Genomic DNA, 27,218 nt, shown 5'->3' on the forward strand with positions numbered 1-27,218 from the left:
TCTGAATACAGTAGTCCAGTTGTCAAAATGCTCTAATATGATAGTTAAATAACCATGTAAAACAGTTTTGGAAGTTAAGTTGATACTTGAAGCTAGCATTTATTGGTTGTGTATGAAAATTTGTCCACTTCAACTTGACAGATATTTGTCCTTTTGCAGCCCATTTATTATTGTTCAGTGACATTATCTCAGCTCTGCATCCATTCCATAGCATTTCTTTGTGAGTAGCAGTATCAGCAGTATCACCTAATGTTTACCTCATTAAAGCTTAGTGTTCAAGATGGAGAGAGAGAACAATTTTGAGCCAAGTTAATCCCTTCTGTCTGATCAGCATATATTTAACTTTATTCTGGTTACCTCCAGATGTTATGAATCACTTAAATCGGATCTCCTGTGGTGAAGGGGTTAATCTGACCTTTCCAGTTAGAAAGTCTCTTCAGAGGTAAATAAAACCTTGTACAGGTAACAAGAGTCAAATTTTTTTATGTTTTCAGAGTGAAGGTGTTAAAGGTGACAGAGTATAGTACAGAATTACATTCTTAGTTGGTATTACATTCTCCAGGTTCATAAAGGGCTTCATCACACGGAATGAGCCAGTGAATGAGACCAACGCTCGATTCCAGCAGCTGGTGAAGTGCGAGTTCCTACTAAGGCTGTCCCGCTCCCTGCCCTCCAACTTGCTAGACACACGCTGGCCTAATGCTCCTTCCTCCTGCACTGAGACATCTGCTATCCTTTATGTATGTATGTTCTCTTAACACAAACCATGCATGGAACAAAATAAATTGGAATGAAGCAATATAGGGGAGAATGATTTGCTGTGAAATCATCTCTGACAAGGAAGAAGTGAAGCAGTTGAGGTTACCTGTGGGTACTGCTATACTGATCAAGTCAGTAGGGTGGAGAAAACATTTCAAAAGCTGTTAATAACACCAAATTTTTACAAGTAGACAATTGTTTTTGTAAGTAAACAAGAATTTATGGCACTATTATAGTAAAGAGGTAGTAAATCATGTCCCGTTCCATATCAGGCTAGATATTCTGGTTTTGTAAGTTATAATTTAAAATGTTTCTATGGAGGAACTGAATCTTGGAAGTACTGAATATTATCTTATATACTGCGGTAAAAAGCAGTGTAGTGCTAGGTCAAAATACAGTATTTACATTGGTGCTTCCCTCTATCCTGCCAGTCCATGCACCGTACCTACATGGCTCGCAGGTATGTACGAGCCCTCACCCCAGAGCGCCGTGTCATGTTTGAGGAGAAGGTCTTGGCAGAGCAGCTCTTCAAAGGTGAGCACTGCTCAATGAATCTCATATACAATGGAATGATGGTTAAGTTTTCTTTCATAGGTGTGCTAATCCATGTTGCAAAATATCGTAAGTTTGATCTGTTTGCTTGTTGGTGAAATTCGAGAAAGATTATGGTGTTAGAAGAATAGAAGGGTGGGTTGGCAAGTTGGATTCCCCCCTCCCCCCCCTGGCACTTGATTGTGTAGCTATGGCATGTCTCAGTCAGTGTGAGTTTGATTCGACTGGAGATATTAGATGTTTCAGTACAGTAATGCCACTAAAGGAAGTAGCCTGGCTATCTGTCTTTTCAGTGTCATGGGGTATGGTAACCTAGCCACAGACCCCTACACCCAGATGGCTGTTAAAATGTTTTTTAGTTAGTTTTACATGTGGACTGCAGTATTTAACATTACATACTAGTAATTCATTTACTAAGATACTATTAGATGAATACTGAGTTTGTATTTTGTTATTCGAATTGATGCAGATAATTTTGTTGTTGTGACTCAGGTAAGAAGGCGAGCTACCCACAGAGTTTGCCACACTGGTTTGTTGCATCCCGCCTGGACCCAGTCTCTGAGAGCCTCACCAAGAATGCCTTTGAGAACCAGATCAAGGCAGCTGGTGAGAAAACCAAGGTAATATTACATCCATGGTTGTTTTAACAAAGGCTGCTTTCAGAATATTTTCTGAAATATGAAACTTTTATTTTTGGAAATGAATGTTACCAATACCATTTATTTCTTATATGCTTTCTGTACTGTCTGCTGTAATTCCGTTTCACTGTGTGGATGTATTTTTAATTTTGTTCTTGTTTCTCCCAGATGGTAATATTCAGCTTAAGAGAGACTTTTCGAACTGGGGAAGTTAGATTAAGCCTTAATTAACCCTTTCTTTATGAAAAATTGCATTTAAGCAGATTACAGTTGTCAGGTAACAAGAAAATTAAAAAATACATCATTTGATTGAAGGAACCAATGCTGATATCTGATTCATTTATTCCTTGCCACTCCAGAAACCACCCTTCTCATAATTCATCAGACAGTCTGATATCTAATGTACCTTTTCAATCACTACTTTCCTGTACCCTTGAAGCACTCAACAGATTTATTGTTCCAAAGTTTTTACATGCACTTCAGTCACCGTATGTATAAACCCTATGGCTTACGGTTTCAGTTACTATAGCAGCAAATGTTTTATAGGGTTCTTATGTCTGATACTAAGCAGCAGTAACTTTTTGATGTAGCACAGTATTTTTTCCTTCATAGTAGTCTGTTCCATTGTTCATTGATTATAAAGGTTCCAATATACTTTTGTGAATTGGCCTTCCTCACCTAATGGCAGCCCTTCATGCTACACAGTCTCTAGCAGCCTCTCTGTTCAGTCCCATAACTCATAGGTCCCAAATCTTTTTCAGTCTGCTTCTTGCAACTCTATCCCCACCGTTCACATCTCTGGCCCTCCACTCCCATTTGTCACTCTCCATCCTCAGTTATCATATCAGAAGTTAAATTGGATACTTTAAAGGAGTAATTCTTTTTGTAGTGGCACAGTAATGATTTGGTTTTCCCCCTCCTAGTACTCTGTTCCCTGCACCAAATATGATCGGCATGGGTACAAGCCCAGGGAGCGGTTACTGATGCTGACCTCAGGTGCGCTGTATCTGCTAGAGGTGAAAGAGAAGAAGGTGAAACAGAAGCACCGGTTCTCACTGAAAGAGGTGCAGGGACTCCATGTCTCACCAAACACAGACAACCTCGTGCTGATTCAGATACCAGTGGAGAATGCCAAGAAGGATAAGGTGAGCCATGTACTGTGCACAGTTATATATACCGTACATGGTAGAAGGTTCATTTGAACTGAATCTGGGTTTGTCAGTCTTCACTTTTTGCTAACCCCTTCACTCCCTGGCTCCTTTTGAAATCTTATGCACCCTATATTAAGTTGTCATGGATATTTCAGAGTCTTGAAAAATTGCTTTTGATGTGTTCGTACTTGTTCAGGTATGCTGAAATACTGGTATATATAGAAAAAAGATAAAGTCTGAATAAAGAGTTGTATATTATGGTGAAAGTATTCAGTAATAACGTCCTCACAATTTATCATGCAGTTCTTTGGTAGTGCCTTGTCTTTCAGTGCCAGCAGCAGCCTGAACCCATCACAAGTAATCACAACTGTTGGTGGCATTGGGAGTCAAGGGGTTAACCATTTTATATTATTACTATCAAGTTTGAAGTACCCAAGCACTGTATTGTACCTAATTTATCCATGTTCTGTTTTTCCCAAGGTATATGATAAATGATTTTTTCAAAAGCATATTGGCAGTACTTTTTTTTATTTTTTTTCTCCATAAGCCATCCTATCTTGAACATGGGTGAAATGGTCTAGAATAAGTAGGGAATATAACTGACCTGAATTGATGCAAATGGCTCCGACAGTCTGACTGGACCCAATTAGATGCAAAGGACACACTCAAGATAACTAAGTTGCCTTCCATTGATGTGGTTTTAAATATGCTTGCGAAGATGATAAATATCGCAATATTATATTAAAAAAAAAGTTTAGTAAGTTATGTCAGTCTATACTTACTACCTCTGATTCCATCATTTCTCCCTCTTATCTGTCAAACTCAATCTGCCTCTCTCTGCATCTACCAGTCAGTCGTAAGGTGGGAATAGAGTGCTGTGTCACTGCTTGACTTTTGCATGGATTGTCCCATGAAACAATTAGCATTGATAACCACCAGTGAAGAGAAGCAAATCATACGTATGGGTAGCTTACAACTACTGTATTGCCCAGTCTATGTTTACATTTTCCGGAAATATAATTTGTTCACTAGCTTTCTTACTTCCTTAATTTATGACAGGTTGTTACCATTAAGTATTCCTCTAAAAATAATTTTTTTAATTTCTTGCATGCTGTAGAATGAAGAAGCTTGTGACACTAATCCTAAGGTAAGAATTACTGGTTAATATTATTGCATGCTTTCCAGCACACCAGTAACTGATTTTGGTGATGGATTTCATTTTTTTCAGCACAGCCATTTCATCTATATTTATGCAGCTTATTTCACCCTGAAAGGCTTTGTACATGCTTGCATGTGTCAGCCTTGCACATCTAACGATGGCTGTCCATTATACGTGATTTCTGGCAACATCAGTCAGTCCCTTAACCCAGAGGTCATTTTGTAAGATCTCTTTCCGTGTCTTGTTAGTCTGGGTTTTGTTGCTCTACCTTCCACATTCACACTCTTCAGATTTTTTACACCCAGTTTTCATCAGTTCTCTCCACATGTCCAAACCAGTTCAGTCTCCCTCTATGTATCACATCATTAATGCCTTCAGTTTCCAACCAGTCCATCACTTGCTCGTTTACAATTCTGCCACTTGCAGCTGCATTATTCGGGAAACCACTACACATCCATCTGGTCATCCTCATCCCTGTATGCTCAGATGTATACATGTCCATCCCCAGTTAAATCCCAGAGTTCTCTATCACAAAGTATCACACTTTTGAAACATGCAGCATAAAATATTTTTGTAGAGTCCTATTGATGTCAAGAGAGGTAACAGTTCCCTGAACTTCTTCCATCCACTTGAGTCCCAAGCAGTGGAACTAGTTTCAGCTTCCTCAGCAAAGATGGTATCACCCATTTAATAAATCCCCTCTACTCACTTCAGACACATCTGGCAACACTTATTTGGCTATTGAGTAAATAAAACTAGTACATCCTTAAATTGGTTTTGAGAATTATAGGTGTGGTTTACAGAGTAGGAGCCACTGACCTTTTTTGCAGTATTAGTTTTATGTCATGCTACTAATAATATTGGTTTAGTATTAGTAGTAAGAACCCCCAGTGTGAGCATTTTTCTTTATACATTTTTTTTTTTTTCCTGGTTCATGCAAACAATTGTTTTTTTTGGCACAGTGCATGCTAGAGTTCCTTGTGTACAGTCAGGGACAAAGTTGGCTTACTGTTCCACTGCATCTGCTTCACACTTAGGGCATGTCCATCACCTACCTTTGTGAAGCATCATATCAGAGAGAATCATCTAGTGTGAAGAAACATACCAGGCTTCTCTCAGCTTAGAAATATTAGTTGACAGAAGGAAGTGAGATGTAGATTAGGTGAAAATTATATAAAACAAAATTTTGTCCTTGATTGTACCTTCATTTCTGCACTGGAAAATTTGAGTGAATTTTGTCACATGTAATCTGAACCACCATATGCACACAGTAGTGTTTGTGTAAGTCTGATGTTCCAGCACTGAAATATTTGTGTCACAGTTACAGTTATCATTTCAAATATTGATGAGGTTGTAAAAATGCTGTATACTGTACATGTTACTTTACACTGTTTTGCTGGCTTATAACTGCATTTATGTTCCTTGCAGGGGGACTTGATCCTCAGTGTCCCAAATGTGATTGAGGCTGTGAGCAAGATCATATCAGTCAGTGACAACAGTGAAATTCTCAAGATTGCTGAGTCAGATTGGTAAGATCAAGGGGCATTGTACCCTGTGTTAGGTTACTTCATCTTTTAATATTTGAATTTTATAGCTCAGTACCATTACTTCAGACATCTTTTTTTAATCTCCCAGTGTTTCAGGTTCATTCTGTTACTGTAGATTTTCTTAGTCTGTTCAGCCAAGGAATGTACATTGTATTTTACCCTATTCAGGATAATCCCAAGTGATTTCATTGTGCCAGGAGAGACCCCTGGGGGGAGAGGTTAAGTACTGTTCTGCATTTAGTGTCGTCTGAATTTCATTATTACAGAATTTTCTTTGAGGGCTCCCCCCTTTCCCCTTTTTGTGTGTATGTGCATGTCACCCAGCACTGTGTTATGATAGCAGTAACTAAGGTTGTGTTTTATCCATTCATCCATCCATCATCCAATCCTATATTGCCCCATGTGGAACGTAGGAGCCCAGGGCTGTGCGTTTTGGTCCTGATGTTTACGATGAAAGTGACCAGCCTTGCTCATCCCTGAGTGGCATTACGTGGGCAATAAACCCCAACCACTCCTTGGATATAAACCTACACAGGCTCAATCTGACTGGTGAGCGTTAATTACCTACTGTACCACCAGGTGCCATAGTATGGTTAAATGGTTACCACCCAGTGTGGTAAAGGGCTTCCTGCTGTACAGGAAACCATTTGGCTCGTCACTCAGTGTAGAATCATCCATAGGCAGAAGAAAGAGGAAGGAATGAAGGAAAGAAAGACAGAAGAGGGAGTGTAATGTCTCCGGTAGGCAGAAGGAAGAGAAAGGAATGAAGGAAAGAAAGACAGAAGAGGAAAGAAGGACAAGAGGAAAGGGCAGACACTCAAAGCAGCACTACATTGAATGATTCTCGGTAATGTGCATGTTAATACTTTTACCCTTTACTGTACTGTACAGTTCACTGTTATGATTTTACTTCTTGTTCATCAGCATTGGACATACAATGAAGAATGGGAAGCAAGGGACCATCATGCTCGACACTGGCAGTTCTGTTACCACCATCAATAAGAATAAGGAGGGCAAGCTGCAGGTGGTACGTGTCATTTAAAACTTTTCTGTCTCCTATGTTCCTTTTTTATCCATTATTCTCTTTCATAAAACATGTAAATGAAGAATGTCATTCCCTGTTATTTCTGTATTTGTATATTTTTCTCTGGTCTTTTCTGTGTTTTCCTGTCTTTGTTTCCTATCTCAGTTCAACAATTGCTAGGGGAGCAGTGCTAACAAAAGACAGTATAGATGCCTGGACAGTATAACAGTTCTTTTCTGCTAGCCTGGCTGTTTCTAGCTTTCTTCAGTTATGTAAGAAACATAAATTATTGTCTTTGAGAGAAATAAAGTCACAGAATGCACAGTGAGGCTGGATGATGAGGAAATGGAAAATATCAGTGCAAGCAAGTACCGTACTTAGGCAATGTGATTAGCTAGTATGGAAGTTTAGAGGATGAAAGTGCTTGAGAGGGTACAACAAGGAAGAAAGGCTGCTGGCACACTGAAGGCAGTGATAAGCAATAGGGAAGGGCGAACAGAAGTAATAAAGTTGCTGCTTGACAGTATTATGATCCCCACTCTAACACACACAAGCAAAACTTGGATCCTGTTGGAAGACAAGTCAAGAGTGACAGCAGTGGAAATGGGATACTTGAAAGGAGGAGGAAGTAAAGCAATGTGTGGTATTGATGTGGATGCAGTTGCAGGTGGTAAGACAAATAATAAGAAATGGTTTGGCCATGTAGAGAGGATAGAGAATGAGAGACTGACTAGGAGTGTATGTGAGTGAGGGGGAGGGGAAGACTAAGGATGATGTGGAGGGATGGAGTGGAGAGACATACGAGAGATTTAGGATGTGAATTGGAGGGAGGGCAGCTAAACAGCAGGGGACAGCACAACATGATGGTAAGGCATCAGACTGTAGACAGATAGATTTTCCATTATCATACCATCCAAGGACTCTCTCTTCTGCACCTTGATAAACAGATTTCCTTACTTAAGTCTGTAACTAGTCTGAATCTCTTCTTTTCCTATCCACCCTACACTGATCATGTGCATTCCTTAATAGTTTCATATCTACTATCCTCCCAGTTGAGTTTTCATACTTTCTGTGCCACACACACACACAAAAACAAACAAAAATCAGAAGCATTTCTACTTAGACCCTTATTCTATGTCAGTCTTCTTAGCAGCATCCACTTTTTCGTAGCCTTTCTGCTCTTCAATTCTTTCATACATTTACCTGTGTTTTATTAGCATCTGTACTTAAAATATTTCCATGACATGCAGTTTCTCACCATTCATCAGCACAGCACACCAAGTTCTCTCTCTACATCCATCACCATATATTTATCTCCATTTGCTTTCAGACTTTGCCACTCACAGACTTCTTAGAGCTCTGAACCATTTTACAAATGTTATGCACAATCAGCAATCAAATGTCTCCTGCTTTTGTATCAGTTCAAGAGGCACAGTACTCTAAATGACTGTACATAAGGGTCGGAGTCCAAGCTGAGAATCCCACACTATTACAAATCTTATTACACATCTTGACTCTTTTTTTTTTCCCCAACAGCTGCTGTAATCAGCTGGTTTTTGGCACTTGGTCTACCTTGCAGTCAATAGAAAACAGCTGTATCACGGCAAACCTCAGTATGGGGATTCCTTATGAGGAAGCTTTATGTAATTTTTATGTATGTTATGTAGTACTGTACTCATTAAATGAGCCATTGTATTTGTCTCCTCAGATTGCTGGCCACTGAGAGCCAGGTGCAATGGAAGACCACACGGGAGTCCCACAAAGAAGTTGCAAGCAGTGATAAGCAGTGAAGTACAGTGAGCCAAATTATCTCCCCAGATTATGTTGCTGAAGCTTGTTTCTGTGATCTTTGGCTCAAATTGCCATGAACTTTCTGAACAGTGAATTTCAGTCTGTGTCTGTGTCAGTAAAACCAGTCACAGCTGGAAGGAAGAGCTGTTCAGAAATCTGTCATACTTTTAAAAAATTCTACCGGGAATCCACAAGCCCCACATGTGATAACAAGTGCCTAAGCCTTTCTCTAAAAAGAAGTATGGAACAAATTAGATTACATAGCACTTTTCATTACCATCTCCTCCTTTAATATTTGAGTATTAGTTCCTATAATTTACAAGGAGTGCACTTGGTATGTACTTACAGATGCAGGGACCTATATCCATGCTCTCCTCTTGCTGTTCTATCTTTTTTGTAATGTTATTACTTTTTTTTTTTTTTTTTGTAAATATATGGAAACTAATTACAGGACAGTTGAAATGCCAGTAGGAGTGTTTTGTATCTAGCTTGCTACTTATATTTTTGTAACATTATATTTATTTTACTAGTCATAAAGATTTTTCCAGTCCAAAAACTGTGATATATTTAACACAGTTGATACATTTGCTTTCTATTAGGTTATGACATATGTATTGTTAGCGCAGTCTTTTCTTTGATATGAAGTGTCCAATGTGTTCTTAGTTTTTAGGGCAATTGAGGAGTGAACTTCATTTTGGGCAAGAAATCATTATGTTCCTCATTGATTTTCATGTTTACCATACATTTTGTAATTTAAGGAAAGATCATTCATGATTATTATAGTGTGTGTGAGTATGTGCAAATGTGGATGCCTGTGTGTGTGCATGTATTTGGGTGAGTCCTTATTTTTGTAACTGATTCTTACTGCACAAAAGTTAGAGATGAAACTGTACAAGTATCTTATATTATTGCTAGACCAATTGTTGTATAACTGTAAGTAATTTCAAGTTTGAAAGTAAGTAACCCATATATGGATCTGCTATTTAGTCTCTGATACTCTGTTCTAGGTAGGCAAATGTTATGCTTATGTACAGATATTGGGCTGTTATCTTGCTGGAACATTAGCAGCCACAAAGTGTCTACAGTCTGCACTTTAGTTAACACTGGCTACCTTGGCTCAGAATATCACATAGAAAAACCAGTAAACTAAGTAGAGGTCCATGAGCCATTATTTTATCATTATTAGACGGTGTATATTGCCTTTTCTGCTGTTAAAATCACTGAGAAAATTAGATATCCGCCGTTGTTATGGTACACAACAAAAAGATTGTAATGTTTATGTTTCTAAGAGGATCAGTACACACACTCCTCACTTTATAATTCTGAGACTTGTGCAGGGAAGTTGCTGTTATCAGGGAAATAACACTTAACTATGGTATTGCTCATGGCTGAATGATTAAAAGCAGTAGAACTAGATATTTCTGAATTCATTGTAACAACTGACTGATGAATCCTGAGCATTTGTAAGTAATAGACAGTTTGCCTTCAAAATTACACCATGCTGGGTTTGGCCGTTGTACAGCTGGTGGTTTTCAGTGGGAAAGCTTAACCAGTCATCATCACCAGTTAATTATTTCCCAACAGATGCTGGAAACTGTTAGAAGGAAAAACATGATCATAAATCTTGAAGTATTGTAGTATGAATTTCCAGAGTTAGATTTGATATTATCTGTGGTGCTTATGGCTGATTTGGTGCCAAGGAGTGATAACTGTGTGGCCAGTAAGATAACCTGTAGCCACACATTATTTTTATAGCAGTAAAACAGGTAGATATTGATGATAAACCAGTGTGTAGGCTACTCATTATCAACATAATACTGAGACCTTTTTAAGTAAAAATGCTTTGAATGAAGTATCTATACAGCTTAGGACATTATAGTATAATGTAATTATATTACCAGTACTGTTCTTATTTGTCAGTTAATAGGTTTCCATGTGTTTGCCTAATTCATCAGTCTACACAGAAACAAATATTCTTACTAAGTCCATTTAAAATTAGATTTGCACTCAACAATGGCTTACACCCTTCTACACCTACTTGAGCTTCCTCACTCTAACCCATAATCATAACTCTGATTTGGAATGGAGTTAGAAAGAGGGAGTATAGCAGGTGTTGAAGGGTGTGATATGTGGCTGAGATTAAGTGTAGTTTGAAATGGACTATGTGCACCTCCCAGTGTGAGCTCTCTAGCCTGCATATTCTTAGTGCATGCAATTGTAAGTTTGTCTGCTGTTCTGGTTTAAATTTGATACAATTTTTTAATATTACAGTACAGTACTGTTAAAATTAATAATACAAGTGTGCAGTGTTTTATCCAGGTTTGAAGTGAATATGAGTTAGGGAACTGTGAACTGTTTGTTCTTTTCAGTATTCATTGTGCCCAGTCAGATACAGTAGTGCAAGAATTAAGTTGATTTTTATTATGTTTCTTATGCCATGTGCTTCTGATAGGGCAACAAAGGATTGGATGATGGTAGATGGGTGGATGGATTAGTTGCATATGCATAATTTTGTGCGGAGACCAACTGAAGGTGAGAAAATAGTAGTAGCATGGTTCTGATTTAAAGTAGAAATTGTGTTCATTCCAGTCTATTTTATTTTCTGTTAAAAATTATGGAGAGTATCATCATCATCATCATCTGAAAAGGATAGAGAGTAATATACTGTTATTCCTTACAGAACATGGTTGATGCATTTTTAGATCCAGCCATTTTGAGCTAAACAAGAGAAAAGCTTTCTTTATTGTTTAACAGGGATGATTTTTATTTTTTTTCTTAATAAGTGTCCCCCACCTTATCTCTGTGGGGGGGGGGAAGTGTAAATAAAATTGGTTGTGTGGGTGCTCCAATGTGACAGTTTATTGTTACAACATTGTGACAACTGAATTTAATTTTTGAGAAGAAAGAAGGGGGAATACAATACTACCCACCCACTCCATTCATATCATAAGTCACATAACAGGTGCGTGCATGTGGCTGCTGGAAACTGTTCTTTTTTCAAGCAAACATAAATATGATCTATGAGCATTACATTCGTGCTGTCACTTCAAGATATTGTACTTGGATTACTCCATGCAAATCAAGTGTTTAGCAGACACTGGTTCTTCTCTTTCACGAAGTTTATAACCTTTAACATTGGCAACCCTAGGGTGATTTTATGAGGCAGATGTTAGGATTTCATGTGTACATATGTTTGCGGAGCACCACCAAGCAAGCAATAAGTTCACTCTGGATGGTTTTCTATTAATGCACTCCATGGAACACCAGGACTAACACTCTCTTGATATTTGTCATCATGTCTTTATATATGATTTCCATCTGTCAGAGGAAAGAGTTTGTACATTATCTCAGTTGTAATAATAAATAGCAAAGGCATTGCGAAGAATAATAATGTAATTTTGTGATTCTTTTTTTATAATGTGCCAAGAATACATGCAATCAGAAAATTGTGCTGTTATATTATCCTTGTCAGTCTGCAGTCAGAGAGTAGGATTAGTTTCTTGATGGGTAGTGAGCTTTGTATTAACACACTCAGCATTGTAGGAGATATTTGTTTTTTGTTTTCGTAGATGATTTTGACCGAAAACACTTAATATACAAGATCTTATAGGAACAGGAGAGGATGAGCTGTAGATTTTACAGGCATTTTTATTCCCTTTTTCTCCACATCTATATTCACAAACACACACATTGATGCAATGCACACATGTACAGTCAAACACACACACACACAGTTGGCACAGGGGGAAAAGGTGGGAGAGGAAGAAGCTGGCACTAGGGGAGGCTGGTATGAGGAAGATAATGAAGCTGGCACTGAAGGAGGAGGGGTAGGTAAGAGGCTGGCACTTGGGGAGGAGGAGGAAGAGGCTGGGATGGCACTGTGGGAGAAGAGGGAAGAGGCTGGAACCAAGGGAGGAGGAAAAGGATGGTACTGGGGGAGCAGGAGGAAAAGGCTGGCACTTGGAGAAGAGACTGACTCTGGAGGAGGAAGAGGGTGGCACTCAGGGAGGAGAGGTAAGAAGAGGTACTGAGGGAAGAGGAAGAGGCTGGCACAGAGAGAGGAGGAAGAGGCGGAGGAGACTGGCAGTGAAGAGGGAGGCACTGAGGGACAAGGCAGAGGAGAAGGGAGGAAGAGGCTGGAATTGAGGAAGGAGGAGGAAAAGTCTGGCACTACAGGAAACTTCTGAACGATTCCCCGTCGTTTATTTACATATTAGTTGTTTTTAGCAAGTATACTAGTTTTTGAGTTAAATGGGTTATAAAAGTGATGGTGGCTTATTGTTTTTATAATAAATGTAAAGTGTGGAATCAAATGGTCGGTATTAACGGGAAAAATAGAACTATATTTTAACGTTAGGCTACATGCGAGACATTAGCATTTATATAACCTTAAGTGAACGATCGATAAACGCAGAGTGATATAAGCATGGTAAACTAACTTTTTTTATTTGTTTTACTTTTACCATGAATATTATGAAATATGTGTACGTCTGGCAATAGACAGATAGATAGATGTGTACATTTGGGGGGGCGATCAAAGCGGATAAACAAGTGGAAACATTTCTTAATCGGCTTAGCCCTTTTATTGTAAGACAAATCCCAACCTTGGTTTTGAAAGTTTTTAAACTCACCACTTCTTTTTTTGTATTAGCGCTCTGTAATTTCCATTCAAAACAAAATTCCTAGCATGAGGGAGGGATTAGAGAAGAGATTCCGATCCTTTCTTTGACTCAAGTGTGATCGTCTTTTCTGCGGAGGTATAGATAATTAAAATAAACAGCAAGGATGGCATGTGCTGTCATGCTGTTGAATTTCACGTGGATATGCAGTGGATGGTTGCTTTTTCGTATTGTGGAAGACGCAGACACCATTACATTAAGGTACGTCATGCATTGTGATTGTGTGACTCAGGGAATGACTTGAAGTAACTGTATCCCCCAATCCCGAGTCTGTCCGGGGTCCCATAGGCTCCCATCCCTATTGGTAGTACGATGAACGCATTATTTGGGCGCACTGCACCAGAGAATCTTGTTACGGTTCGATGAGTAATATCGAACATCAGATAAATGTGGTGTAAAAGAGGAAGATACCCATTGAGTGCCAAAGGCTGGTGGGAACTAGGAATACTAACAGGCTATACAATACGCATATTCTGTTAGCCTTTCACAAAGAACTAATACAGTTTTTCCTTTTTGGCAGGATTCAGAAGCCAGAAGTCAGTGAACCAGTAATGGCCCTTATGAAGACCTCTGGCTGATAATCTAAACTGTTCACTGAGAGGGGCCATGCAGTGTAGTGAAGGATTTTTCATCACCTCTTTAATGCATGGCATTGCCTGTGCATTTCTTGTTCAGATGGGTAAGGAGTTTCTTTTTCTGCTTTTTTTTTTTTAAATCTGAATGCTAGCTACATACTGTAGTGGTGTCACCTGCCATAACTTGTGGCCCCATTTTTGTAGATTTTTAATTCCCCAAAGAATAAATTTTTTACTTTCAGGCAGAGGTATTTATTTTCTATATTAGGCTACCATTTCTTTAGCAGGCAATCTTACCATACCCAGTGGATTTGTGCTATCATATAGTGTATGTGTGTTTTTGTGTGCAAATGAATATTTCTAATTTCCCCAAATACCATACCTTGAATCTTGACTCGACCAGTCCGTGTAAAAAAATGAGTGCATTCGTACATGTGTTTCTCCTTCCGTCTACTTCGCATGCGTCTTCTACGTCTGTTTCAGCCACTCATAGGCATACTTTTGTTCACGTGATGGTATTCTACTAATCAGTCTGAAACGCACTCTTTGATTTCTGGGTAGAAAATTCAAATCCTTCTCTCTATGGCTTCTGACGAAGTAGGACATGATCTGTGCACGGGTGTGATATTGATAATTTATGTGTTATTAAGCTTTTCCGCTCGGTGGTTTTTGACGCAGTTTGAGTGATTTTTGTCTTCGTTTTCTGTTGAAAATGCCTCATTTCAGCTCCTCTTGCAGTCAAAATTTATGATTGGAAAGGAGGCAAAATGAAGCATTTCTGACCAAAGTGAAGGTCAAAATCACTCAAATCTCATTAAAAACTACCAGAAAAATATACTGCACAACCTGGACCAGCATGTCTCTAAGGTAAGCATTGTGCTGCAGCAGGCTACATTAGGTTAGGTTAAGTTAGGTTAGATTAGGTTAACCAGCTGTGCAGTATAGTTTTCTGGTGGTTTTTGATGCAATTTGAGTGATTTTGCCTTCATTTTCTGTCATTTAGGATAGGTTAGGTTACTTTTGTTAGGTTAGGTTAGGTGGCAGTCAAGAGCTCCCACAGGGTTAGGAGGTAACTAAGTTTGTCATAGTCATATTAAGGTTATTTTTCATTTGCACAACAAATGAGGCCTCAAAACACTCAAATGAACTAAAAAACTATCATAATTATGGAAAAAAAAAAAAAAAAAAATGGCAATAAAGGAAACACAGTATTTACATAGGCAGACACAATATTGTGAATAAAAGAGGGGTTTTCTGATTATTTTTTGTGGTTCATTTGATTTTGACTCATTTCTTTCGGAATTGCCTCGTTTCCCAGTTTTTCCTGCCTCCTCCATCCCTCTGTTGAACGAGGGAACCCATGCAGAGAAAAGAAGCATTTTCACTGGAAAATGCTGGTTAATATCGAATTGCATAACATATAAGAAAACCTATGTTGTACCCCAACCTAACCACATATTACTTAACCTAACTGGATGCGTTTGCTCTGCAGACCCCATAAAGTGTTAATTTAACCTCATCTGACCCAATCAGGTGGCGTAGAAGAAAAATGAGACAGTGAACTTGGCAGTTTAAATCATTAATCTAACTTCATCAAACTAAGAAAATGGTAAAGGAAAAGATTGTTGCTATTGATTGGAGGAACCCATAGATAACATAAAACTGTATGCCCTGGGTTTGCCAGTTAGTATAAGAAATACTTCACACCCTTATTATACAATCAGTATTGTGTATAGTCATTTGCTTATGGTATGAGATCATTAAGAATTTAACTTTTTTCTTCTTGTACAGTGACAGTGATGCTTGTTTCCTCGTTACCAGTATGTGATCTTTTTCTTGCTTACATGATTACAACACAAAATTCTTAAAACGATTGGTTTTCAATAATGCGTTGCAGTTATAAAATGAGGGTGTGCTGTACCCAACAAAGCATCACAAGATTAGCAAGTGGAAAAGCAGGTGAATATACTGTACACTTATGAAGGTAGTAGAACTAAATTAGTTTTAGGAAAAGGTGTAGTTATATTGATTTTATCATTAAAATCAAGAAACAGTGTGCACCAAAATGGTTACTGAGTGAAATATGATATTCTTGCCAGCAGACTAGGAGAGTTCACCATCTAACCAAATCTCTCCTAGTAAATAGTACCATAATGGTAAAGTTTTACACTTTATTTATTTATTTATTTTTTTCATCATCATCGTCATCCGGACCTCCTTTCCCACCCAAGGGCGGGGTGAGGAGTAGCAGTGTCCAGACAGCCCAAATTTGCCCAGTCCAATGTGAACAGTAACACTAGATACATGGACACATGGCACGTTTTCCTTAAATTGATCCTTTTCACAGGCTGATATCTGAAAGCATCAACCCGGGAAGGATGGCACTAAGAAGAAGGCTGCAAATCTTGGCAGAACAGTGTCAGTCATTTTTGTCTGGAGATACTGAATGGGGGAAGAGTCGTTGCCATGACATTTATGTTAGGGAACCTTCGTGGATGGAGTCAGAAGGTGAATGAAGTTTACACCCAACAGCATTTACCCTGAGTGAGTGAGTGGAATTGCAAGGCTTGATGAATGAAAATGTTGATGATAGTTACTTCTGTATTTTCCCTTTTGTGGATCATAACCACTCCATGTATATGGTGAGAATAGAATTAAAGATGATGATGATACTGATAATAATTTTTGTTGGCAGATGGAGCAGTGGATCCCAAATCTCATCTTGCCAATTTGTTCTGACTTCAAGATTGGCTGGGATTTGATGGAACATGCTAACAAGTACATCAGAGTGGAAGAAGATAGGATCTATCTATCTATCTATTGCCAGACACCATAATCCCATAAGGGGTGGCCACTTGACTTTGAGTTATTGGTTTTACAGGGAGGGACACTAACCCAGCACCAACCCACTTGACACGTAGGGAGCACGTATGGGTTGGTTATATGGTTACCACCCAGCGTTGTAAATGGTTTCTTGGGTTACAGGAAACCATTTGGCTTGTCACTCAATGTAAAGCCACCTGTAAAGGAAAGAAGTGCAATAAGGAGTGACAGGAAAGATGGGAGATATAGGAGAATCCTTTATTCTGCAGTGGACTAACATGGGCTGCTGTTGCTGATAGAAGGAATTGCAAGAAATCCATCAGCACAACAACCATCTGCATCTATTCATCTCGCGATGATGTTGAAGGTAAATTAGATTTCTTTTTCATAGCCTGTGTAGATGCAAACCTGGTCAGTCAGCCACACCCCAAGAATTTTATACGCAGTGATAAGACATAGGGAAGTGAGCATGGAAGTAAAAAAGTCAGTGTGCGATAGTATTGCAATACCAACTCTGACACATAGAAGTGAAGCTTGGACTTTGTTAGAAGGACACAGATCATTAGTGAAAGCAGTGGAAATGAGTTATTTGAGAGGAACATGTGGCATTACACAGAGTGACAGACTGACAAATGAGGAAGTGAAGGAGCATTGTGGTGTGGATGTGGATGCAATAGAAAGCATTTGGAGAAATACATTGAGGTTGTTTGGCCATGTGGAGAGGATGGAGAGTGAGAGACTAACAAGGAGAGTGTATATGAATGAGGTGAAGGGGGGGGGAAAGGGAGGGGGAGGCCGTGGATAGGATGGAGGGATGGAGTGGAGAAGTATATGAGAGGAGGGTGTGAGCTGGGAGCAGAACAGTGAAATGGCAGTGGACAGGGCGACATGGAGGCGATTTGTTTATGGCCACCCCTTCTGTGATTAAGGCGTCCAACATTTGATGGATGGTTAGATACAGTAGATGTCACTCTAGCATGAACCCATATGTTAGCTATGTCAGTTTATCACCCTAAGTATTTTCAGGCATAAGATTCTTCACAGGTTTAGCAAAGCTGCATATAATCCCACATGTCTAGTATTTCTATAGATATTAGAATTAAGATCATTTTTCTTGGTGGCACAGGAGTTTTTGTAGCATCTCTTCTTTAGTGATTTACTGTTTGCATACCGCATGATAACATTTTTCATGTATGCTGTTTATACCACCATTACACTGTATCAGCATAGTCTGCATCACTATCATAATCATCATTATCAACCAGTGGTGGGCAAGTTAATGAAAAACGTTAGCTTTGTTAACCGTTAATCAAATAAGTAGCTTCATTAAAGTTAATCAGTTAATCTGGCTTAAATCTGTCAAAAATTAACGGAAGTTAACCGTTAATCCGCTAGTTTTACACATGAAACCATCACCAGCCACAACAGTTTCCTCACTTTTCTGCCCATTCATTCTTTCCTGGCCGACTACATACTACTGAGACATACTGGACTGAGACCCCACCACTATGAAACTGAGTCTATGAGTATGATCCCTCCATAGTCCAAACTCCAAAATTCTGTTGGCTTAGAGTTGATACTACTAACACTGTGCTTAAACCCCGCAGTATCGATACCATGTTCGGGTATCGAGTATAAATGAGTACAGTGTCAGTGCATGCATGGTATGTATGGAATTTTCTGATAATGAGTGCTGTACTAGTAGTAGAAATATTCATTATGGGAATTTATTTGATTTTTCACTGTTTTATGAGCTTCTATTTTTTTTTTTTTTTTTTCCTCCATCAACATGATCAAAGTATGCTGTTATGAAACCTGTGTGAAGTTGTGAACCATTTGTTATATGATATAACAGATGGTTCACAACTTCAGATCTAAGTTCATATACCTTATATGAACTTAGATCTCACACACACACACACACACACACACACACACACACACACAGAAAATTCGTATCGATTTCTGAGTCACGGTGTCACTCACCACTAACTTTGAGACTATTAATTTGATGATATAAATGTCGATTTGAAGTGTTTCTGACCTAAAGTGAAATGTTTTCAGACATAATTAACGGATCAACGGAAATGTTAACGGATGTTATCGCAAATCCGTTAAGTTAAAAAACAATTTAACGCTTTAACTCATTAACAGAATCATTAGCTTCATTAATAACGGATTAACGATTAACACGTTAATGCCCACCACTGTTATCAACCATACCTCTTTTGCTACCCTTGAATGGTGGAGGTGAGGTAGGGTGTAGAGAGTCAGAAAAAAATAATAAAAAATAAGGAGAAAATATCTAAGTCTGTCCAATTGAATGGGCCACACTCACAATTCATGCCCTTGACTTCAGTAACATCAGTATACATAGTATTTGCAACCCCAAGCTCATTTGAATATGAACCCTTCCTCTACTGTCTACCATTGTCCATTTGGGAATATGGAGGAAATTAAGGAATGTTTGTTTAACCAGGCATGGGAGCATAAAAGAGGATATTGAGATGTAATCTAATCTAATATAAAAATGACACCATGTTTCCACCTAAAGAATTCCTGTATTGTGGTTGTCCATGGTACAGCTGATATTTTCAATGTAGCCTACTGGAAGTTAAACCAAGAGCCAAAACCAGCTGATTACTTCCCAACAATTGCTGGATGCTGTTGGGGAAAAAAAAAAAATTGAAATAACAATTTGAGAGTCACTGCTTGGATTTTGACTCTCATTTACAGTCACTTGGATGAAAGATCTTACAATATGCAGGATATATAACTAAGGAAGAGATCTTATGAAACCTTCAGAGGCACTTAGAACGTGATCCTGAGTAGCATAGGTGTTAGGGTCATATTAAAACTGAGTGTGTGAAAGTGTGGACAAGCTTATAGTGTTTGACAGTTACTTCTGAAGCTTGAGATGATGATCTGTGAATAGATTCTCTGCTCTGCGTACGTGTTCAATTACCGTGATTTTTGTCTGTTGATGTGAGAACCTGTGTGGCACGATACCATCATATGCCACTGAAATAATGAAAAAGATTCATAACAAAAATATAATGGAGGAGGATACCTTGCACTTGTTTTATTTCCCGGAAAACGAATCATTTCGTTTTTTATGTGTCGTTTTTTAAAGGCTCCAACACGCTTGCATGTGTCGGCCTTGGTCACCTAATGGCGGCTCTCCACGCTGCACGATCCACTGCAGCCTCCCTGTTCGGTCCTTTAACCCTGAGGTCACACTTAATGACCTCCTCCTATGTCTTTCTCGGTCTACCCCTCATAACCCCACCCCCAATATTAACACTTCTCACCTTCCTCACCCAATCATCATCCCCCATCCTCTCCACATGTCCAAACCATCTCAATCTACCTCTCCTCATCACAACACCAATACACTCCAGTCTCATTCTACCTCTCAACTCTTCCATTGTAAACCCAGCCCCTCCAGGCCTTGGACGCAGGGATGCACTGCACATCCACCTAATCATTGTCATTTCTGTACGTCTGAGCAGGCGAATATCTTCCTCCTTCACTGCCCAGGTCTCACTACCATACAGCATTACACTTCTAACACATGCCGCATACAAAGACCCCTTAGCACGTAGGGAGAGTCCTCTCAGTGTCAGGAGAGGCAAGAGCTCCCTGAACTTCTTCCAACCACTTCTTACCCTAGCCACAGAGCTAGTTTTAGCCCCACCTCCAGCACACAACATGTCTCCCAAATAACAAAACTCTTCCACACACTCAAGAGATTCACCAGCAAGTTCAATCCTTTCCTGTCTGACAATCTCCACTTGCTCACCCCGACACGCCGTACACATAAAATCAGCATTATCTCGCAGTCTACCTCTGATACCACTACATCTCTTATGCACCCATTTATCACACACCGCACAAGATGGAATTACTTCCCACGCCCTTGTGGCAAACTGCACATGGCCACTCTCCCTCGTCTTTTGACAGTACCACCACCAACCCTAGATATCATCACTTTTGTTTTATCTGCATTTACCCTTAAACCCTTGTGCCCCATACCATCTCTCCACTTCCTAAACCTTTCCTCCACCTCCCTTTCGTTCTCTGCAATCAACACCAAATCATCAACATAAATAACTCCCACAGGAGTCCGTTTCTAAAGTCACGTGAAAGGGCTTCAAGTACCATGATAAACAACATGGGACTCAAGACTGACCCCTGATGCACACCAGCATTCATGGAAAACTCATCACTCAATTCTCCATTCTCTCTTACCTGGGTGTGAGCACCCACATACATAGCCATAACCACCCTAACCAGCCACTCCAAGCCAAGCTTTCTCATTGCCCACTTCACCACCTCTCTAGGGACTCTGTCAAAGGCCTTTTCCAAATCAACAAAAACAAAATAAAGATCCCTTCTCCTACCAATATATTTTTCCTGAAGCTGTCGAACAATGAATATATTATCAGTGGTCCCCCTACCTGGCATAAACCCAAACTGCATCTCATCAATATTCACTCTTTCTCTAATCATATCTTCTAAAACTCTCTCCATTACCTTCATTATCTGATCTAAAAGCTTTATACCTCTATAATTTTCTGTTTCCAGGGCATCACCCTTACCTTTATACACATTTACAATTACACTCTTCAGCCAATCATCTGGGACAACACACTCATAAATAATCCTATTTATCAGGTCAGTGACTAAACTCACCCCTATATCGCCTGAGGCCTTCAACATTTCGGCAGTCAACCCAGACACACCTGCTGCCTTCCCCACCTTCATCCTGCCTATTGCCTCACCCACAGTAGCAGTATCAATCAAAGGCCAAGGGCCAGACACTGGGTCTGCTGGCTCCAAACCTTCCAGTCAAACTCCTCATTCAACAACCGGTTATATTGCTCTCTCCATGCATCTTTAATATCCTCACTGTTCACCACTACCCTTCCTTCATCATTCTTCACACACTGCTCACCTATAATATCCCGATTATCCCTCTTCACTTGAACTGCCACCGTAAATATCATATTTTTCCTTTCCCCATGATTTAGGTTATCAAGTAATAGTCTCTGTGACTCAGACTTTGCCCTGTATACCTCTCTTCTAGCCCTACGCTTGGCAGCCAAATATCCCTCTTTGCTACCACCCTTCTTCCATTCCCGAAAAAGCCTTCTTTTCTCCTTAACTGCAGCTTCTACACCCTCATCCCACCACCAAGTTACTTTATGTCTTGGTGGTCCTCTTGTCCAACTGCATGTTAGATCAGTAACTCTGAAGAAATTCTTCTTGAGGGCTCTGTACTGTTCATTAACGCCTCTGCCTACAGCTCCCTGTCCAGCCACCACTCTCCTCAACTCGCCATAGAAGGCATCCCTTACTACTTGATTTTTCAGCTTCCATATTTTCCTCCTAGGTACATAAGTCCTCTTTTTCATCACTTGTTCTTTAAGCACCATATCACAAATCAATAGTTTGTGCTGCTGCACACACTCCTCACTTCCTATAACTTTAACATCCCTCACTAACCTCCTATCGGCCCTCCTAAACCAGAAAATAATCTATCTGACTGCTATTTCCCCCAGACTTATACGTAATTAACCTACTGTCTCTTTTTCCTAAAATATGTGTTGCACACAATCATGTCCGTTGCCTCCCCAAACTTGAGTATCCTTTCCCCTTCTGCATTCCTTAGACCATACGCACATCCCCCATGCACTCCTTCATAACCTTGTGCTGCTTCACCTACATGACCATTTAAGTCCCCTCCCAAAATCACTATCTCATCATCCCGCATACCACCCACTGCACGTATTAAATCATCCCAAAATCTATTTTTCTCTGCTTCATCCAATCCTGCCTGCGGAGCATATGCCAATATAATCGCAGCTATCTTTCTACCCAACAGAATTTTCACTACCAATATCCTATCGCTTACTCTCAAAACATTCATAACATATTCCATCCATTTCTCTGCAACCATCACACCAGCACCTCCATATCCGTCATTCCCTCCTGCCAAAACAACTTATAGCAACAGTCCTTCCCAACAATCTTTCTGGCTGATCCACCCCTGTACCGGACTTCCTGCAAACACGCCACATCCACCCACCTCCTACTGAATGCCTCAACGACTTCCCCCGCTCTTCCCCTCAAACTGAGTGTGGTAGGGAAGGTATATGGAAGAATTTTATAGAAAAAGTACGAGAGATATCAGAAGTCCTAGTGAGTGATGAACAGGGTGGCTTTAGGAGTGGCAGAGGATGTGAGGATCAGATATTTGCAGTGTGACAGATAGTGGAGAAGGCTTGTGAGAATGACTATAAGGAATTTATGGCATTCATGGATCTGGAAAAAACATATGACAAAGTAGACAAGAGAAGGATTGTGGAACGTTTTGTGCATGTATGGTGTACATGGTAAGCTGCTAGGTGCCATCAAGAGTTTTTATGATGGTAGTGATGCATGTGTAAGGGTTAATGGGCATCTAAGTGAATGGTTCACAATTGGTGTGGGGTTCGACAAGGTTGTGTGATGTCTCCATGGTTGTTCAATATATACATGGATGGGGTGATGAGAAAAGTAAAAACACGAGTAATGGAGAGAGGGATGGCGTTCGTAATGAATGGTGATGGATGGAATATCTCAAATTTGTTGTATGCTGATGATGCAGTACTGCTTGCAAATACCAGACAAGAACTTGGTAGGCTATTGCAGTTTTGCTGATGTCTGTGAGCGTCATGTCTTGAGAGTAAATGTATGAAACAGTAAAGTGATGGTTATTGAGAGAGAAGGTGACTCCAAGTGCAATGTAACAGTGAATGAAGAGAGACTGGAGTTGGTGAGAGAGTTCAGATACCTGGGTACAGTGATAAAAAAGGGAGGAAAATGTGCAAAAGAAGTTGAAAGTCGAGTGACACAAGGAAGAAAAGTAGCTGGTGTAATGAGGGCCTTGATAAGAAACGAGGCTTGAGTGTTGCGGCTGCACGAGGCTTACATGAAGGAGTGTTAGTGCCAACTTTAACATATGGATGTGAGACTATGGTGTGGCATGGAAATGAAAAGTCAGGAGTAAGAGCAGTGGAGGTGGGACTGATGAGGAATGTATGTGGAGTACAGAGAGTGGATTGGATACAAAATAATGTGATTCGTGAAAGATGTGGCGTGAGGAAGTCTAGGGACACCAGAATCGAAGAGTGTACTGAGATGGTTTGGTCATGTGGAAAGAATGAATAACAATAGAGTGGTGAAAATGGTATATCTGAGTGAATTTGAAGGAGGGGGGAGGCGAGGTAGGCTAAGGAGAAGGTGAAGGGATATGGTGGATGAGTGTGTGAGGAAGAGAGGCTTGGAAGTTGGTGAGGCTAGGGAACTGACGAGATCGAACTGCCTGAATGAATGTTGTGAGGAGAAGCACATGATCAGGGATTTGGCACCCCTTTTTAATGTGACAGTGTCCGTATTGACCCTGTTGGGAACATTTGTGTAAAGCTACAGAACGTGAATGTTTTTGGCGTATCAGATAGAGCCAGGATTCCGGGAGCCTGAATGATGAGTGAATGGAAGCGTGACCTATCGGATTGGGCAAATTTGGGCTGTCTGGACATTGCTGCTCCTCACCCTGCCTTTGGGTGGGAAAGGAGGTTTGGATAATGATGATGATATCCAACCAACAGCAGGACTACATTGTTCACCTCTCCACACTGCCAAAATTGGGTTTGTAAATCCCTTTCCATGACATTCTAAGTTTCTTTCTTCTAAATTCACTCATTCCTTTTTTATAATATCTTTTATTGTCTTTGTTCATTATTTAAAAAAGAAAAAAATTTGGATAATAAAAGACCAGAATATCGGATGATGTCATTTTTTGTGTTTGTGATAAAGCTGGATGTGTGGGAGAGATTTATGCATTCTTTTATGCACTATTAATTATTGTAATGCTTAATTTCTTTGTTTTTCTTTAGCTTTCATGATTATTATGAATGCATATACAGTATATTTATATGTTAGCGAAATATGTCTGTACAGTATGAAGTTTTGTAATTGATGTCATAGGTATGGGGCCATATTTTACAAAGTACGGGGTTTTGCCATCAGTGATCCACTAAATTGAGGGTTTACTGTATGTCAGATGTGGCAGACTTACCAGCATACTGCTGCTTTGTCCTGAGTATATACACTTACCCTGCTGCTTTGCCTCTTGCCCTTGATAATGTCATCCTTCATTAATGTAATTTATTAATAACAAAATCATTCAAAATATACAGGTAGGTCCTGTTACACAAGCCTGGGCAGTTTAGATCCATTCTCGGTCATCCAAGGTTCCAAGCTTTGCCAATCTGCTGTTATCAGTGAAAGCTTGGAGATGAGAGGAAAATTTGCCTCTTACAGTGTTTTGATACAATTATACTGCTTGTTGACATGTTTATTATTTAGGGTTGCTACACTCTCATCTAAAGTGTCAGGACCAACTTACCTAGCCCTGGGCTCCTACGCTGCTCATGGGGCAACGTAGGATTGGATGATGGATGGATACAGTGTCTTGATACAAATTTTACTGTTTGTTGACATGTTTATTATTCAGGGTTGCTACACTCTCATCTTAAATGTCAGGACCAACCTGCCTAGCTCCGGGCTCCTACGCTGCTTATGGGGCAATGTAGGATTGGATGATGGATGCTTCATTCATATTGCCCTACAAGTTGTTTGCAATCACTAATCAGATTTAAAAGTTTGTGGACTAGATGCAATATCAGTGACATTTCTTGGGATATTTATGTTTCTATTACAACAGATGAGCATTAGTATATAGTCCTATTTTATGAAGGCAGTTTGGGTGGGGCGCTCTGGGACCTCACTCTGTTAGCTCTGGTGCCACATTGTCGCCACACACGTGTTCTCTCTCTCTCTCTCTCTCTCTCATATTTTTATTAACTACAACTAATTTTATTTTCTTTATTTTTTCTCTTGTTTTCGACTTTTTTCCACACCACCCCTGAGGTAAAAGTCTATCGGTGCATTTTAACTACTACTAATTTTATTTTCTTTATTTTTTCTCTTGTTTTCGACTTTTTTCCACACCACCCCTGAGGTAAAAGTCTATAGGTGCATTTTTTTTTTTTATAGCTTCCATGGCGGGAGACTGACCGAGTTTGACCCGCTCACGCAGGGCTGTCCCTCGTGTCACCACCTGACGTCGCAAAAGCAACACTGACAAGTCTTATGAGATTTATACTATACTATAGCTTTTTTATTGAATTACATCTATACAGAGTGTTTAAAATTCATTTATAAGTAGTTACTAGCTTAAAATAGGAGAGTGAGAGAGAGAGAGAGAGGTAAGCACAAATAATTACACGTGTGTGGGCGCGATGTGGCAACAGAGCTAACAACGTGAGGTCCCAGATCGCCCCACCCAAACTGCCTTCATAAAATAGAACAACTGTAGGTCATACGTGAATTTGTATGTGTGTTTTGAAGGTAACTTGTTTATAGTTCCTTTACATACTATAATGGATGTCAGCTGGTGGTGGTCAGTTAACCTAACCTTTTTCCCATAAGCTATGTACTTTTTTTTTACAAGTTTACATTCAACAAGCAGATTTCCATAAGCATAATTATTACTTGTAACATCAGTGCCCACCTGTATATGTTTGCAATAGTAAGTTGTAATGGAAATGTACACTTGCATATGTTTGCAATAGTAAGTTGTAATGGAAATGTACATTTGTAGCTTAAAGGTCTTGAGTAAGGAAGATCCAAATCCACAGCCATCGTGACAAGATTTGTACTGTATACCCTTGGATGGGTTGAGCCTCCATTTGGCCCAACACTGATGTACAGTGATGGATTCCTTCCCCACCCCCAAGTGAAACAACCCTTGGCTAGGTTGATCCACCATTTGACTGAACACTGATGCACAGTGATGGATTCCCTCCCCCCAGTGAAACAACCCTTGGCTGGGTTGATCCACCATTTGGCCCAACACTGATGCACAGTGATGGATTCCTTCCCCCCAGTGAAACAACCCTTGGATGGGTTGATTCACCATTTGACTCAACACTGATGCACAGTGATGGATTCCCTCCCCTCCAATGAAGCAGTCATAGTTTTACTTCACCTCATAATTCAGGGACTTTCAGCTGCAGGTGTACCTAATGTACACACACAGATATATATAATGAACATATGTTTAAGATATTCAAACATCAGACTTCAAACTTTTTATTGTACCAATGCACTGCTTGTCCCAATTATAAATCATTAAGAGGGGTTGTTGTATATTATGTACTTAGTATCTGCACAGTTTTATTTATCTCAGGAGTATCTGCACAGTTTTATTTATCTCAGGACACTTGAAATGGAAGGGCCAGAAATTACCTTCTGTAACCCTTTGATACAAAACACCTTTTTGAATTTAAATGGTAGCATAGCATAAAAGATGTTACCACACTGAAGGATAAACACCTGTATTATCATTTGTTAAAAATAAATCACCTGTAGGTAGTAAGCATAAAAGATTTCACCAGACTGAAGGGCAA

General features: G+C 39.7%; 1 protein-coding gene across 2 annotated transcripts in view; it reads left to right on the top strand.

Annotated features, from left to right (window-relative positions):
* The window catches only part of Myo61F (unconventional myosin 61F), a 30,811-nt gene extending 21,284 nt beyond the window's left edge, over positions 1–9,527 (top strand). The window contains exons 15-22 of one of the 2 annotated variants that reach the window (XM_080284210.1): positions 563–740; positions 1,191–1,293; positions 1,804–1,931; positions 2,873–3,094; positions 4,218–4,247; positions 5,688–5,788; positions 6,731–6,833; positions 8,539–9,527. In XM_080284210.1, the coding sequence (XP_080140336.1) occupies positions 563–740; positions 1,191–1,293; positions 1,804–1,931; positions 2,873–3,094; positions 4,218–4,247; positions 5,688–5,788; positions 6,731–6,833; positions 8,539–8,553 (880 nt within the window). In that variant the 3' untranslated portion in view covers positions 8,554–9,527. The remainder of the gene's footprint in view (positions 1–562; positions 741–1,190; positions 1,294–1,803; positions 1,932–2,872; positions 3,095–4,217; positions 4,248–5,687; positions 5,789–6,730; positions 6,834–8,538) is intronic. The other variant, XM_080284209.1, reaches the window with a different exon arrangement.
* Positions 9,528–27,218: the final 17,691 nt, after the last annotated feature.

The sequence above is a fragment of the Coenobita brevimanus genome, chromosome 100, assembly GCF_032717465.1.
Source record: "Coenobita brevimanus isolate Jiangsu-jjx chromosome 100, ASM3271746v2, whole genome shotgun sequence".
In the NCBI taxonomy this organism is placed as follows: domain Eukaryota; kingdom Metazoa; phylum Arthropoda; class Malacostraca; order Decapoda; family Coenobitidae; genus Coenobita; species Coenobita brevimanus.